At 40.4% G+C, this 15857-nt stretch overlaps 2 protein-coding genes across 3 annotated transcripts; one reads left to right on the plus strand and one right to left on the minus strand.

The window, feature by feature from the left end:
- FAM217B (family with sequence similarity 217 member B) lies at positions 1–6678 on the minus strand. Of its 2 annotated transcripts, none has more exons than XM_082773123.1 (4): positions 6479–6678; positions 5163–5268; positions 4984–5069; positions 1–4586 (listed from the first exon to the last, which is right to left on the minus strand). In XM_082773123.1, the coding sequence occupies exons 1-4, from the start codon at positions 6571–6573 to the stop codon at positions 3398–3400; spliced, it is 1476 nt and encodes a 491-aa protein (XP_082629249.1). In that variant the 5' UTR covers positions 6574–6678; the 3' UTR covers positions 1–3397. The 2 variants fall into 2 exon arrangements, with proteins under 2 accessions (XP_082629249.1, XP_082629250.1); XM_082773124.1 differs by having other exon boundaries at positions 6484–6641.
- Positions 6679–8159: 1481 nt separating this feature from the next.
- On the plus strand, positions 8160–15703 carry PPP1R3D (protein phosphatase 1 regulatory subunit 3D). The gene is made up of 2 exons (XM_082773658.1): positions 8160–10685; positions 15562–15703. Exon 1 carries the CDS (start codon positions 8472–8474, stop codon positions 9393–9395), a length of 924 nt encoding a protein of 307 aa, XP_082629784.1. The 5' UTR covers positions 8160–8471; the 3' UTR covers positions 9396–10685; positions 15562–15703.
- Positions 15704–15857: the final 154 nt, after the last annotated feature.

A 15857-nucleotide genomic window follows, 5' to 3' on the forward strand; every position in this document is an offset into this window, starting at 1 on the left:
TTTAATATAATAAATACACAGTAACTTTGAATTACAAGATCACTTTCCAATGAAATTACCAGCAAAAATATCCACAGAATCTTCAAATAAATAAGAACAAATGATTGCCAACATCAAAAGCTGGGCTCCAGACAGTGGCCTGTTTAATTATTTTTTTTATGAGAAATTATTTTTTCATTAAGAACAGCAGTTGTTCAAAGTTTATATATATTGGTATAACTGAAGTAGGATCTGGCTATTTAAAATGCAACCTGAGTGTATCAGTTTTGTAGGTAGTACTACAGAACACTAAAATTACATAGAAAAAAAATCATTCCATTTAAATAGCTCAAATTACAGTAAACTTGCTCTTCAGCATCTTCAGTGCTACACTTAGATACATGTGAATATAGGATAATATTGCTATATAGAGTGAAAAAATATAAATAACCACCCAAACTGTGCTGTGGAATTATTTAAATTCTGAATGTAATGTACTTGATGGAATAAACTTTTCTGTTATATTCAGAAGTGTTTTTAAAGAAAATACCCATCAATAGAAAATGAAGGAAAGATAAACCATAGTCCTCTTCATAAAAGCAGCTCTTTTCATCTATAGGCCCAGAACACAGACAAGTAAAATAGGAGCAAAACTGCTTCCAGATAAAATCCAACACTTGCAGGTCTGCTCACAGTAAGAACAGTTTTTGAAAGAAAGCAATTTCAAAAGTATCAAATGAATGAACAAAAATTAGAATCAGAATCATGTGATTATCATGTGAGACAAACTTACTTGTCCTGATCACAGCCAGAGCTTAGTGATGAACAAGTATCCAGACTTGTTTTCAGTGCCATCACCATCTCTGCCTATTAAACTTCTTAAAAAGTCTCCAACAACAGATTAAAGTGCATTAGACCACAAGTGCTACATTAAAACAATACTTACTAATTCCTGGGTCTGTGAGAAAAAAAATTCTCAGTGCCAATCGCCTTTGCTCTAGTCAAAGCTGACTGAAACACCACTTATTTATTTATTCTTTAAGAGGTGATCATGCAAAATGCGTATGTCTACATGCTCTCCATGTAATCTAGGAAAGCACCAATATAGAGCCACATTTCAGATAAAAATTTAGCATACACTAATATTCAGTGTCATAATAACATGCTGAATTAATTACTGCATCTAAGAGAATTTGTTTTTAAAAAATGCCATTCTGATTATTGACTTGATCCTGCTCACCTTGCTTTTGGTGCCTATAGTAGTGTGCCAAAACAGGGTACTAAAATCATGCAGTAGAACAGCGCTTATTATATAGTAAGAGCAGTCTTACTTTCACTACTCTTAATGCGAATCAGGAAAACTTGACTAATGAAGGCTTGGAGAATTTGGCCAAAGCCTGAAATTCCAGCAGTGGATGCAAGATCCTTTCATCTAAAAAAGCTGAAATACACAATGAGTCTGGAACAAAACAAAAGGATGAAATGTGCCAGTGCTGTGCAGTTGCTGGTATTTGAATGCCATCCTGTAAGTTTCACCACACCTCCAACACAGCCAATTTACTTGATCACTGAGCATGTCAGATTAAGTTCCACTTTAATTGCATAGAGCACAACATACAAGCAACTACAATTTATTTTAACTGTATCCTAACAAATACTGAATATGTAAATATACTGTACATTAAATTTGTTTCCTTTATCAATTTAAAATTTCACATTTGGTCTCCAGTAGACTAGGAAAAAGCCACTAAAAATATTTCTCACACTATTCCTGAGCATTGTTTTTATGTACTGTAAAATAATCTCATTTATTACTATATTTATTAATGTTCTCTCATTTTAAACTATATATAAATCCATGCGTTGAAATTTTACAAAGCTGAAGATCTGGTAGGCACAATGAATGAATAGAAACAGCTAAGCATCTTAAAACCAACATGAGATCAACCAGAGAAGTGCAATTCAACTATGTACATAAATATATTCTTTAGCATTTGCTACTTTCTCATTTGATATCACAATGGGAAGGATCCACTTCTAAAATTTGGTCCATCAGACCTCAGCTCACTTCTCATAAACAGTTCGCTGTGACAGGTGGCTGAGGATGAAGCTAATGGTGCTCAGGAAGTATTTCATTTTAAAATGAAAGTTCAAAACATTTTCTAGAACTTCATTTTAACAGGATTGTGTCCCCAGCTAACAGCTGAACTGACACTTGAATATCCACTGAATTATTTTTCACATTCTCTTGGATCTCACAGACACAATTCAAAATAGAGTCCAAGGACAGGACCCTGCATTAAAAAATTGTACAATTTCTTTCTGTAGGGTATTTCCCCACGCCACATCACTAAACCCTGAAATAAGAAGCCAAGCTAAGTGAAGTAGACTGGACCATGGAATAGTCATCTCAGTAACTGAAAATAGGTATCTTTTGTATCAAAATACATCTTTGACAGACCTTAAAATAGCTTTCAAATTCATCCCGTAAGAGTCTATTTTCTATGTTTTGAGAGTTTATGAGTTCCGGACATTAGACCACAGAATATCTAGTAATATTATTATTTTGCATTAGTTATTGATATCCATGTGCGGTTTGAAATTTGGTCATTTCTTCTAAATGACAAAAAACATCAAGGTTTACAAAGTTAACTTGAAGGAATACTGTATATAAATACAGTGAAGGTTTCTGGGTATAAAAATATGTATTCCTTTTTCTTAATCTGCCACTACAGAAGCTGTCTGCTCCCTAGTAATTGTTTGTCTTTAAAATAATCCTTTCTGCATTAAAATATTTCAATACTTTATTTCCATTCTTCTTCCTAGCAAAAAATAAATAAAAATAGAACTCATCAAAAAACTCAATTTATCATCTTCTATGAAGAATTAAGAGTTTGACTTTGTATAGATAGGTTACTCCATTATTTTATAAAAACAATTGAGCCCTTTTTCCATCAGAAAACAGAACACCATCAAACCTGTCTCAAAATAGCACATCTGTTACAGAAAAAGAGCACAGCTCCTATTCTCTCAAATACACCAAGGTAAGCAGAGGAAACACAATGGATTTCAATGGAGTTCAGCTGGTGCAAATAGGACATATTGTACATCTCTAAACTTTCATATTCTGCTCGTGTTATCTTCATTGAGCAATTATAAATACTTTTGAGGAAAGACTGATGGAAGACATGCCTTCAGGGAAAAGATTTCCTGCTGGCCTTGCTGGCTTAAGATCAAATGTATTGAAAAGAACAGTGCTGACTTAGAACCATGCATTGAGAACATGTTTTTTCAGGATCTTGCGATGAAGGAAACATGACCCTTCTGCATTGGCCAAATGCTTTCTAGCAGTCAAAAAACATCAAAAAAGATGTTGTTTTTAACATTTACATTTTTTCTAACATTTAAAAATCATTCTTCATTTTAATTTGTGCGATGTTTGCTTCGTGCCATTTGTTTTAATTTTCCTGTCCCCTGTTGGTTTTTTAGAAGGAATGTAATTGTTAGCATTGCCATTTTTCTTTGGGTTTGTACATGCATATGTTTTTACACCTTTCATGGGAGCAGCTGAACCATGGTATACTGATGCTTGCTTAGGGGGTCTGATGTTACCAACATTTTGAATTTTAGATTTGTTCTCAGGTGGCTGAATATTGAGAAGCTGTTGCTTTGCAGTTGTTTTTTTCAGTTCACTTCTTACTTCACCAGATTGTCTCTGAGAAGACATTGCATATCCTATTCTCTCAGATAGTTTCAAGTGACCTGGATGTGAACAGAACTGTCGACTTTCTTCACAGTATAAATCTCCCCTGTGACCTGAATAGCATGTAGGGAGCTTTGTAACACTTTCCTGGGGAGCCAATTGCTTGCTAGGCAATGGGCTTAACAATGCTTTGCATTTGCCAGGGCTTTTTAGGGTACGTATGGCACTGGGAGCAGTCTGTGGTCTGGCTTTGGCTGCCTTTACCTTCTCGTTCTGTACAGTCTGCATTTGCAGCCATTCCAGCTGCAGAAGGCGATCAATGTATTTCTCCAGAAATCCTGTTGGCTTTGGTCGAAACTCAGATTTACCCTCTACATTAACAAAGATGGCCAGTTGCTTCAAGTCCCATGAGTTGAAAGGGGGTGGCAGGAAGTCTGGGTAGTAATATTCTGATTCCTTAAAACCTGTATCAGGCACATGCTCCAAACAACCTGGATCAATTTCCTCAGCTCTGAGTATGAGTTCTGGTGGTGTGCAGGGAGATGGAGGAATGGGAATCCTTTCTGAATCAGAGAGATCACTGGCACTATCATCTTCGGCATCTTCTTTAATAATTTGTACCGATTGAAAATCAAGAAACATTTCACCTGCAGATGCTCCTTGACATTTAGAGGAGCATGGACCAGCTTCAGCAACATATTCTTCACGATTCTTTTCAAATTCTTCTTTTTTACTGCAATAAAAATGTTGTACTGGCACGTCTTTAACCTTACAGAAGCTACCTTGTGTGCTGCCTTTTATGGCAGGAGGGATCCTGTGCACTAAAGATTCACTTTGCCTTGCTTCTGGGAGACTCTTCTTTGATCCTTGTACTCTAGGAAGTGATGTGCAAACACTCGTGATCCTTAAAAAAACAAAGATCATATCCTGTTAGAATGATTGATGTCTTTGGAACAACAGGTTACAAAGTTCTTGCCACCTCCTTCAAGGACCTAGATCTACACAAATTAAACTACAAATGGCATGGAAATTTAGTAATGAGGTAAAATTAATATTTGACGGCAGAAAGAATGCTACCTACTACTATTTTTTTATTGTTTTATTTATTCTGAATTTGCCTGAGAACCTATTAAGGCAGTATAGTTAAGTTTCCATATTGACTACGTACGTTCATTATCCACAGAAATTCTGAATTCTGAGTCTAGGGAAGTTAAAGGCAACAAAATGAAGCCATGATTTTATCACAAACATTTAAATACCTGCTTGATTAAATTGAACAGATGATCTTAGCACAGAATTACCGTTTTGACTGAGCAATGTCATCCAGTTGGTTTCTTCCCTTCTTAAAAGTACTTGGTTGGTTGCCATATTGAGTATCATGGGAAGTCTGAAAAGATATGAAAATATGTGATGTTACTATTAAAAGCTGACATAAACTAGGTACCCTTTTTTCTATAAACATAGAACTGGTTTGATTTACCTTTTCACTGGCACTTGATACATTTTTCCCTAATGTTCCAGGAGTCAGTTTCACATGAGAAACTGGTTTCTTTAGTCCTTTGGTGTTTGGATGGCTTTTTCCATTACTGCAAATAGCAAGGATTAAACTGAGTATGACACACAAATAGCAACCTATCATCATCAGAATATAAATACAATAAAAGTTTACAGTACCATTAAGTTTTAGAGAGTTGATTGCAACTATTCTTAATATTCACTGGAACTATGCTATGCTAACTTTTTGGTTTTTATAGTATTACTATACTACTATACTTTTTACGCTATTATAGCAAAATGCATAATTGAATGATACGATAACAGAACTTAGCCCCCGTATAAAGCCTTCTATAAGAGGATCCCAAAGTTACTTTGGGGATAATAAATAGTAAATATTAGCGATTGTGTATTTAATTACTACTGTATATGATACCTGGAACTGATGGTTCTAATGCACTTTACCAAATTAATTACAAAGTACAATATGAAGGCCACCACAACCAAATCTTGCTTGCCTTTCTCATTTGCATAGTCTTAAAATTTAAAGGATTATTCCTATAATGTTAATGAGTGGAAGTGGGCAGGGAGCATACAATCTATTATGATATTACTACAAACTAATTCACAACAGCAGCACAAAAAGATTCATCAGTTTGTTTTATACTGGAGTTGTACAAATATTAGTAGGAAAAAAAATCATATGCAAGCAAAAGAAATGGCATTACCAATCTGGACAGCTTAAAACTAACATATGTATTTTACTTCAAATCAGATATATCAGTGTAGGCACACAGCATCATTATATCAGTGTGTTGTTTAAGAACCAGAGAACAGTGTTTGTTCTACAAACAAGAAACATTACTAATTTTACAAAAGAAAGTTTTAAAATGTCATCTTAGAACAGGAATAGGAAAATTATACTCCCCCATCTAATTTAGATTGACCACAGTTTATTTAATGTCAGGCAAGACATCTTGTTCACAGTTTTTAAGTCAATATAGTTGCATTTTCGTTTTGTTCAAAAACAAAAAACAAAACAAAACAACAAGAACAACAACAAAAAAAAACACCTTTAATTCATCAATTCAAGAGCTTGTAGCAGAATGAAAATGAGTCTGGTGCCTCCAGTGACACAGACACCTCTGTCATTTTGTGACCTGCATGGTCCTACTGCACGATCATTTGTGGTGGTGTGAATCAGAGAGGGAGATGAGAATCTGAACAGTACAGTCATGCGCTTATTAACTCTTCTACAGTAGAGATTTCTATAACTAGAAAGAGAGAAAATAATTTCCTTACTTTACCATTCCTTTGTGGTTTTCATTGATTTGGATTTCCTTTTTCTGTGTCTTTCTGTGCAGTAATAAAGGATGTTCTTGAATGCCTGGTCCCATTATTACTCTTTTAAAATGGTATCTGCACCTTTATTTGTACATAATCTTCAAATGACTCCAGTCTTAGGTCCATACGACACAGCCTATCAGATGCAATCATCACCATGTCCTAGAAATGCGATAAACGAACACATGCAATTCCTCCCAATGCGATTTATTTTTAAAGCAGTACAACAATCAATAAGCAGCTACCAAATGGCACTGGAAAGCGCCATCCCCTCCCTGGGTGCTTGCGTATTATTCCTGCATTATTCCTCTTCCTAGTGTTGATCCGTGCCCAGCAGTCATCCCCCTGGGTACCGAGAGGCGAGCAGAGTAGGGGAGCAGCACGGCATACCCGCCAGGCGCAGGTTGGCAATTAATGCTGCAATGCAATGCACTGATAACGCAGCAATGCTGGGGGGCACTGCCAGCCAGAATCGACACACACTTTGCTGCTGCAGCCACCAGCCCAGTGCTGTCACCCCAAGGCTTCTGCAGTCAGTACCGAGGGGATGCCAGGCCAACCACACCGTGTTCAAGCCTGTCCTGGAAACGTGGTTTGTAAAGATACAGAGAAATGTTTTGAAGTACAGCGGCGTTAGGAGAGCTGCTTTTCATACTACAGCATGCTCTTCGTTTTGTTCTTCCTGCAGGGCCTTACGCGTGCTGACTGCAGCCAAGTACCAGCCAAATGGTGGTGGGTGTCGCTGCTCTCCATTTAACACGAACAGCTGATCAGCCTCCCGCATCCTGTGCATGCGGAGTTGTCCTTTTCTGAGCCAGGAAACGCGCTCATGGTACGTTCATATATGTGGATTTTGTATCAAATGCTTAATATTTTCCTTATTCAAAAGCACATCTCCCAGCACTCATAAACTGCTACCAAAAATGCTCCCAGCAGCGTATGCAGGGGTCCTTTCTCTTCCAGACACCGCAGTCCCCTCCGAGGGCTGCACAGACACAGATTTCGGAAGGGGAACAGCTGACTTGCACCAAAATACCTCTCCTCACCCACCCACAGCTTGGCTGCGCTGCGCTTTGTGTTTATATGTATTCGATGTGTATGTATGTGGTTTGTTTTTATATGGTTTGTGTTTATAGGATTTCTGTTTATATGTACACGATCTAGATGTACATGATGTAGATGTACACGACGTATTTGTACACGATGCAGATGTACATAATGTGTATGTACACGGTCTGTGTGCGTTACCTCACCCACCGCCGTTCCGCCATCCCCCGTCCCTGCTCTCCCTCCCGGCCGCCGGTCTCAGCGGCTCCCTCCCGCACCCCGCAGCCCTCCGCGCCCCAACACCGCCCTCCCGTGGCCCCGATCCCCTCCGACGGCCCCATTTAACGGCTGCTGCCCACAGCCCCGCTCCGCCCCGGGCACTGCCCGCAGCCCCAGCACGGCCAGGAGCGGCCGGGCCCTGACTGAACCGCCCTCTCCCCCCCCTCCCTCCCCCCTTCCCGCCCCGTCCCGGTACCTGCCGCGGCCCCGCCATCCCCCGGCGGCTGCGGGCGGGCACTGCGCGTGCGCGGGGCGGCCATGGGCGGGGCGGGCGGGGCAGGGCCGGGGGCTCCGCGCAGGCGGCCCCGGGAGGGCGGGGCCGGGCCGGGGAACCGGGAACCGGGAACTGGGAATCGGCCCCGGGCCCCGGCACCGCCGGTGGGGGCTGCGGGGCCCCCGGGACGGGCTGAGCGGGACCCCCAGGGCTCCTGCCGGCCTGAAGAGCCGCTCCGCCAGCCCCGAGCGAAGCGGCCGCAGGGCCCGGGTGTTCCCCGTGAGGTGCCAGCCCCTGGTTTGCTTCCAGCCGCCGCGACAGGTTCCAGGTCTCTGCCCTCGCCGCCTGGCTGTTACCACAGGGTGCGTGCTCCGGGGAGACAGCGCTCGGTGCTGATACCATCAGCTCAGGATGGAGGTGCGAGGCCCTCGGAGGAACCCCAGCTACCTGTCCGATCTCTACCAGAACATGCTGCGGGCGGAGGGAGCAGCGGCACGAGGGCAGCAGCAGCCCCTGGCAGCGCGTACCAGCAGCAGCACGTCTGTGCTGAGCGGTGCCTCAGCCAAGGGGGGACCTCAGACAAACCAGCTTCAGAGCAGCGCTTCCAGCACCTGCGACCCAGCGTTACGGCCCATCATACGCCGCCGGGCGAGATCGTTGCCTACAACACCTGAAAGGAGGAAGCGAGCAGCGGTGCAATGCCAAGTTCCCAGGTGCCAGAGCCGTATGAACAGGGTGAGGTTTGCTGATGCTCTGGGCTTGGAGCTCACCGAAGTGAAAGTCTTCCAGACTGGGGAGGATCCATCCATCCCTTTGCATGTCCTTTCCAGGCTGTCCATAAACTCAGACCTCTGGTACAGCAGCCTGGACGTGGAGTTCACCATGCAGTGCTTAGTCCCTGACTTCCAGCAGCCTGCAGACTGCATGGATTTCTCTGCCCGACTTCAGGAGCAGCAGGTGTGTCTTGAACGAGTCACCAGTTCAGATCTGGGGCTCAGCGGCACCATCCAAGTTTGCAATGTTGCTTTTGAGAAGCAGGTGTCTGTGCGGTACACCTTCAACCAGTGGAAGAGCCTCCATGAAGTGGCTGCTCATTGGCACAGTAGCATCCCTGAGAAAAATGGGCAGGGTCAGGTTGATGTTTTCACATTCTTTCTCCCCGTGCCTCCTTTCCTTCTCCAGCTGTCTTCAGTAGTCCAGTTTGCAGCAAGGTACCAAGTCAACGGGCAGGAGTATTGGGATAACAACAGGGGCAAAAACTACAGTCTGACTTGCCGGACTCACCCCCTCAAGATGCCTAGAGAATGTGAGGAGAGCTGGATCCACTTCATCTGAATGAAAGGAAGTGGCTGCGGAGCAGCTTTGCGAGTTTCAGTGGCCCTCTCTGTGCTCCTGTGGCAACAGTCCCCTCTTTGAAACCTACTGAATGTGGTGGCAGTGTTTCAGGACAGGCAGGTAGCCAACAACCTGTACAAACTGTTCTAAACCTCTCAGAGAGTATAAAGGGCCAAAATGTGTAGAGTTACATCTGCTGAAAGCCTGTGTGATCTCTTGTGTGTGAACCAATGCAATTCAAAGGGATGCTGCCAGGATATTTTGCAGAGATCAAAACAGGACGCTTCATGTTGCTAGTCATATTCTAGATTTCATAGAATATTTCTAACAGATCCGTTTTACTATTTTGTACTGTTTTTTTAAGTGGTCAGTGTGGCTTTACTCAATTTTTGTTTCTAATTCTGTTTGTATTATCTCACCAAGTCTGGGCATTGTTCCAGTTATGCATAATTTGCATGGCAGACACTGTAGGGAAGTACTTGTATTTATATACTTTATTTTTAATTAAGACTGTTAACCATGTTAAATAATTCCATTAGTTTTGGGGTTCAGAATTAACAAAATGAGCAAAACCTACAGGAAAATGTCCAATCAGCCCGTTTTTTTTTTTTGTTTGTTTGTTTAGGAAAAAAAGAAGTGCCTTTTCTTATCTCCCCTGTTGCGATTGTTACCGGAGTATATGAAGGCAGGTCTTCCTGAGGAAGTTCTTGTCTTTTCCACATGACATACCAGGAGGTTTCTCCTCCAGGTGGTGGTACAGGAATTGTTCTTCCCTTGTGCAACCGTTCTTACTAAGGGAAACTAGAGGAATTTTGCACTCGTGTTACAATTACACTTGTAGATCTCAAAGCACTGTAAGAATGCTACTGATCTTATACTCAAAATGAAGCAAATATGAAAGGTGAAAGAAAAGCTAATACATGGATCTGTAAGCAGCTCATTGGAACAGTGTGCTGGAATCCCAGCTGGTTGTTCCCCAGCATCCCAATGTCATTGCAGCAGTACTTTCTGAATGCTCTTATCAGCTACTTCTGGTTATAAACCAGCTGAACTCCAAGACTGCATTGGAACTCCTTGCAACTCCAAGCAGGAACTCCAAAGTAAAGTGATGTTTTTATTTATCAGTAAAAATTATATTTACATGTGTTCACAGATTCCCTTCTACAGGAGGGAAAGCACAGCAACACTCATGTACCATCTACCCAACAGATGCTTCCTACTCTGCTACTTTTACTGTGAGGAATTAGTGTGGCTTCAGATTGGCAACAGGTTTGGTGACAGGCATATCTAGTAAGTAAAAGATTTCCCATTGTTTTTTTGCCTACATATGCAGCACTTCATGCAAAGTTTATATATATAGCCTAAATTTTCAAAACTGCCTGGCTGGAAGTATTAGAAACGCTGCTTTTCAGAAGAGCTATACTATGAAAATCATGCAGTGTATTCAGGCATCTTATTTTAGATTGCTGCTTATTCATCAAAATCACAAGTTATTTTTAAAATCACAGATGTAATCAGCACGCAGCCATATATCAGTCTAGAATGTCCACTGAGTAATTCTGGAAGTGTGGAATCCCCAAGAAAACTTTTGTGTCTGGCAGCTTCATGTTGTTACTTCGTTGTGTGACCTATTTAGCAAAACCAGGATTTGAAGTGAACAAGCTGCCCGGTTCCATTATGTCTTTGGCTTTCAAAGGAGCCAGTCGTAACTGATGGTTCTATGAGCTGCTGAGGAGCTCTTTCAGAGTACTGAGAAAACTCAATCCTATTGGAAACCATTGAGAAATGACTGTTGGAATGCAGCAGGACAGAACTAACCCTATGCAAATTAACTTGAACTTAGGCATTTTGCATTTTGTTCTTTGTTTTGAATTGCATATTTATAGTTTGTTCCATACCAGCAGTCCAATGCGTACAGCTCTGAAACTGATTTCAAAAAAAACCTGTTGAATTAGAGGTTATTCTCCGTGTTTTAGGGTATTTAGTCAGCCTTCTAGGGTGATTAAACATGCTTCGTTGGCTGTTGTCTTAGTAGATAAGAGACATATTTTTAAAAAACTAATAGAATTTGCAAGTCCATGTTCATTTTCATTCTTCTCTAATTTGGTACATTCTGGTAGTAATTGCTGTTAATGGAGTGGCAGGTTACATGCAATTTTGATTTCTAAGCTAAGTGAAATGTCCACAGATCATGCATTTGATTTATATAGCTTACATAGGTATTCAGTATAGCAGCAGAAATACAAGGTGTACTTTTAATGTCTTGTTTTCAGCAGTACTAAGCACTTGTCAGTACTTGAATTCAGTTGGGGTTGCAAGGGCTTTCCCCTGAGAGTCAAGTTCTAATTATTGTTCTTACAGTAAGTGTCCCTACTTTCAATAACGATGGGTTTTTAACTTGTATCTATAGTGGTCAATTACCAGTGGTTATCTGTGGGTAGGGAACAGTAAAAATCATCATTTCTTTATTAATGTTTTGCAGAAAAGTACTTTCATTTTCCTTTTAAGAGAAAATGCATGCCAGTGGTGCTTTAATTTTGTATTGGAGCACTGAGAGGTCAAAAGCTTAAATTGAAATTGATTTGAACAATCAACGCAACTACTCCATTGGGTATTTCATATCCATTAAGGCAGGCAGAACACTTCTGAGATCAGGGTGAGGCTGTACAATGATTGCCAGCTACATGGATTGAAAGAGTACTGCCTGCTTTCATTCCACCTGCATATTTTCTGCATCTGAGTTAGAGTGACCATTAATCTGGCAGCAACTCTTGTGTCGTAGACAATCAGTACAAGGAACTAGAACTCTGGTCTTCCTCATATACCACAAAAAAATGAGAGCTCCATGAGAAGGGGCACTATTTGATGCCTCCTGTGGTGGGCTTCATATGACTGAATGACGTACAGCAACACAGGACATAGCGCATCTGTACTAGTCAGCCCAGGCTTTCTGTATAGTCAGTTGGGATGTTGCCTGTAGAGTTAGCAGAGTTGCTGTGGTGTGCCAAACTGCATCAGCTCTGCTGAGTGCGCAGAGAACACCACGGGGTGAGTCCTGCCACATGAAATTCTCAGTGTTCGTGCAGATCGTGCCAAATGATGCCAACTGGAGTCTGCAGGTGTCAGGTGAGGTGAAACATGCCTGCAATGACTGCAGAGGAATCTTTATTGGCATGACCTGAAATTCTTATCCTTACATTGGTGAAACTTGCTTACTTAAGTAATTCCATTCAAGTTTATTTAATACTGCTAAAAGTCCATAGAAGTGGAGTTCTTACATGTTTGTCAGCTAAGAAGAAAACGAACACACAGGTACACATAGAAGGACATGTGCTGAATAAAAGGCACTATTTATTATTCCCCTTCCCCTACTCTGCCTCCACCCCCACCTCCACCCCCCAATTATTGTATTTCTCCCATTAGTAATAAAACTGAATTCTCTCCCAGCAGACAGTTAAATTCCTTCTCTGCTGAGCCTGCTATTTAACAGCAGTTTACAGTGGATGTTGCTGAAGCCCAGCGTGACACTTGGCTTACTGGTATTAATATGCTGTTGTCATCTTCTGGGAGAGAATCTTTCATGCTAGCAAATGTCAAAATCTTGGTGTTATTGCAAGCAGGGGGAGATTATGTAAAGCTGAGACTGTCAGTTTAAAGGTTAAAGTCATGTACACCACAGTGTCAGGGAAATGAGAACTGAATGTCTCAGCAAAGTGAATTTGGCTTGTATTGTCTTCCTTCTGCAACCTCTCAGGGTATTTGCAAATGCAAATTTTGAATATTAAAGTATTGTTCCAAGTTTGTTTTTTTTAATCTCTGTATGTCTTGCACTGGTGGAGAAGAGCTGACAGCAGCTGTTACTAACTCAGTTGTCTGTCATTACTGGCTGAGTTGAGCAAGCCTAGCTTGTAATGGAACTGAGCGTGGTCTTGGGATTAATTCAATATATGAAAAACATTTTTCTGTAGGGAGCTTGTAAGCTGCTAAATATTCACTCATGAGGACTGAGTCCTGCCACATGACATGAAATTTGCACTCGTTTTTTCCTGTCACATTCAGTAGTGAACATCAAAATGAGTCTAGTTGACAAAAAAAAAAAAAAAAAAAAAAGAAAAAGGATTAAGCCATTAAATAGTGGTATGCACCTACAATGAAAGCAAACTTACGAACTTTCTTAAGTTCTCAGGACGACTTGACTGCTTGCACTGTGTTCAAACTGAGCGCTTGCCCTATCATGAGGATTTTGTAAAAGTGAATTCTTCACTAGAGTTATTGTCCTGTAATGCACTTTCAAAAAGCCTGTATTTATTATAGTCATACAATAAATGAATGTCCAGCAGTACACAGTTTCAAGGTTCTTTCAAGCATGTTTTGTTTTTGAAAACCAAACATGGAATTCATGTAAATGAAAAGGGGTTATTTTTCCTGATGGTCTTGTCCGGAAAAAAAGTATATTACACAGTATGTCAATAAAGTATATACATTACACAAAAGGTCATTTTTTTTAAGTGGAAAGTTGTAAAATGGTACAGTGCTTAATTCATATAAAAACAGTAATAGAACTATGGCTATTTTAATACAAGAGATTGTAATAAAAGCTTTTCACCGTTTATATGTCTGTCAGTGGTGCTCTTTTTAGCAGTTGCTCTTTGGACAACATAGAGCTGAGTTGTTGCTTACAAAGCAACATAGTTTAGGAAAATAATGTGGGTTCAAGAACTGCTAAAAATGAAAACCATGTAAAAAAAATACAGTGATTATATAGCTTGAAAAATGACTGTGCTGCCACTTCTTACATGGAATTTGCTGCCATTTAACCTCAGATCTGTGCATATGGCACTTGCAGGCTTAAGATCTAATGTTGGAAAAAGGCACGCTGCCACTTACTCTGATAAGTTTCTAATATGGCCTCAAGGAAAAGAAGAGAGGGGTATTTTTTTCTGATAGCATTTCCCAAAATTGTACTGGATGCCTCTTAATTGATTTTGTGCCTCACAATTGTGTTATTCTTTCTTCCATTTCTTCTTCCAATTTTCAGTGCTACACTTTTTCTCAGCTCAGATGATGTTCTCTTCACTCACTAGTTTCTTGAAAATAGATGTACATAGAGTAACAGCATCCTTCTTTACAGCACCTGATTTGTCTTCTACATGAAAGCATCTTCCTCAGTGCCAAGCATTTACTTGATATAGTTCAAGTTTGAATTAATTGTTGCCAGGTTTGTTGTAAAGCAAGACACAGGTATTTAATCAGAAGACATAATTAATAAAGACATGTATTACCAGTTACTTTTAAATCAGCAGTAATAACATTACATTGCCAAAGTTGCTTGGGGGAAGACATTATTGCAAATTGTATTAAATACATGGAAATGCTTATGTTGTTAAAGAATTTCAGTGCCATGTTTTATTATATAGAGATTGTGTTATAAATAATGCATAGAGATACATAAAGGAGGGTGCTTTTAGAAATACATGGTATTATATTATCTGGTCTTTAATACTTTTTTTTCTTTTTTCCTATGCTGCTGATGTGAATCTGAACTAGCAGTACCACCTTCATTGTTTTCACATTCCCAGCTATAATAGAGTATTAAGCATCACCTGCAAATAAATACGGTATCCACAGTGTAGACTAACCAGAGAGCAGTAAAGGATAGAGATAGCACTCTTTGATTTCAACATATCACTTGAAGAGTGTGAATTTATTTTAGTCTGTGTTTTGCATGTATGTTTGCACAATGCCACAGTTCACAAGTATTTAAGATATCTGAATATCCCACAATATAAATATCAATACTATTTTGTTGAGCTGATTTTTTAACACTTTGGCTTTGTTTTTACTTTGAGCGCCATACCACGAGGTTCATCTTACAGTTAGTGTTATTTTTATGTTTTAGTCTCAAATGTATTTGAATTTATCTTACAAAATAAATAAATTCCAGCTTCTAGTAGTAGTAATATACAAATAGTCAACTGTAAGTACAGTACTTAAAGCAGTGTATCGTCAGTGCTCGGTACACTCAGTTGCATGCACTTTCTGAAACTGTCTGATAAATCCAGTACAGCAAGTCCGAGCGTGTAGTCATTTGTCACTGGGAGTCTAATGTTAGTACTGACTTAGTATTGACTTCTCTCCCAATTTGGCCTTCTCCCTATGACCTCAGATCCGCAGCTATTTCAGCTGACATTTGATATTAAAACTTGGGCACAAATGCTTCTGACCCTTCTCTGTTCTGCACGCCCCTGGAACTGTGCCAAGCCCTGGTTTTGGTGCCTAGAACAGCGTTTTCAAGACCTCCGCTCAAGGTACGTGTTCCTGGTACCACAGGGCAGCAGGGGCTCCTGCGCACAGCACTCCCCTACTCCAAAGATGGTTTTCCTTCTATTTTCTCTGAATATTTTAAGCATGGTTGGCATATCAATGACCCAAATAATCCATTTGAAAGGAATTATCCCCAGG

The sequence above is a fragment of the Aythya marila genome (genome assembly GCF_965140915.1).
Source record: "Aythya marila genome assembly, chromosome: 16".
Taxonomy (NCBI): domain Eukaryota; kingdom Metazoa; phylum Chordata; class Aves; order Anseriformes; family Anatidae; genus Aythya; species Aythya marila.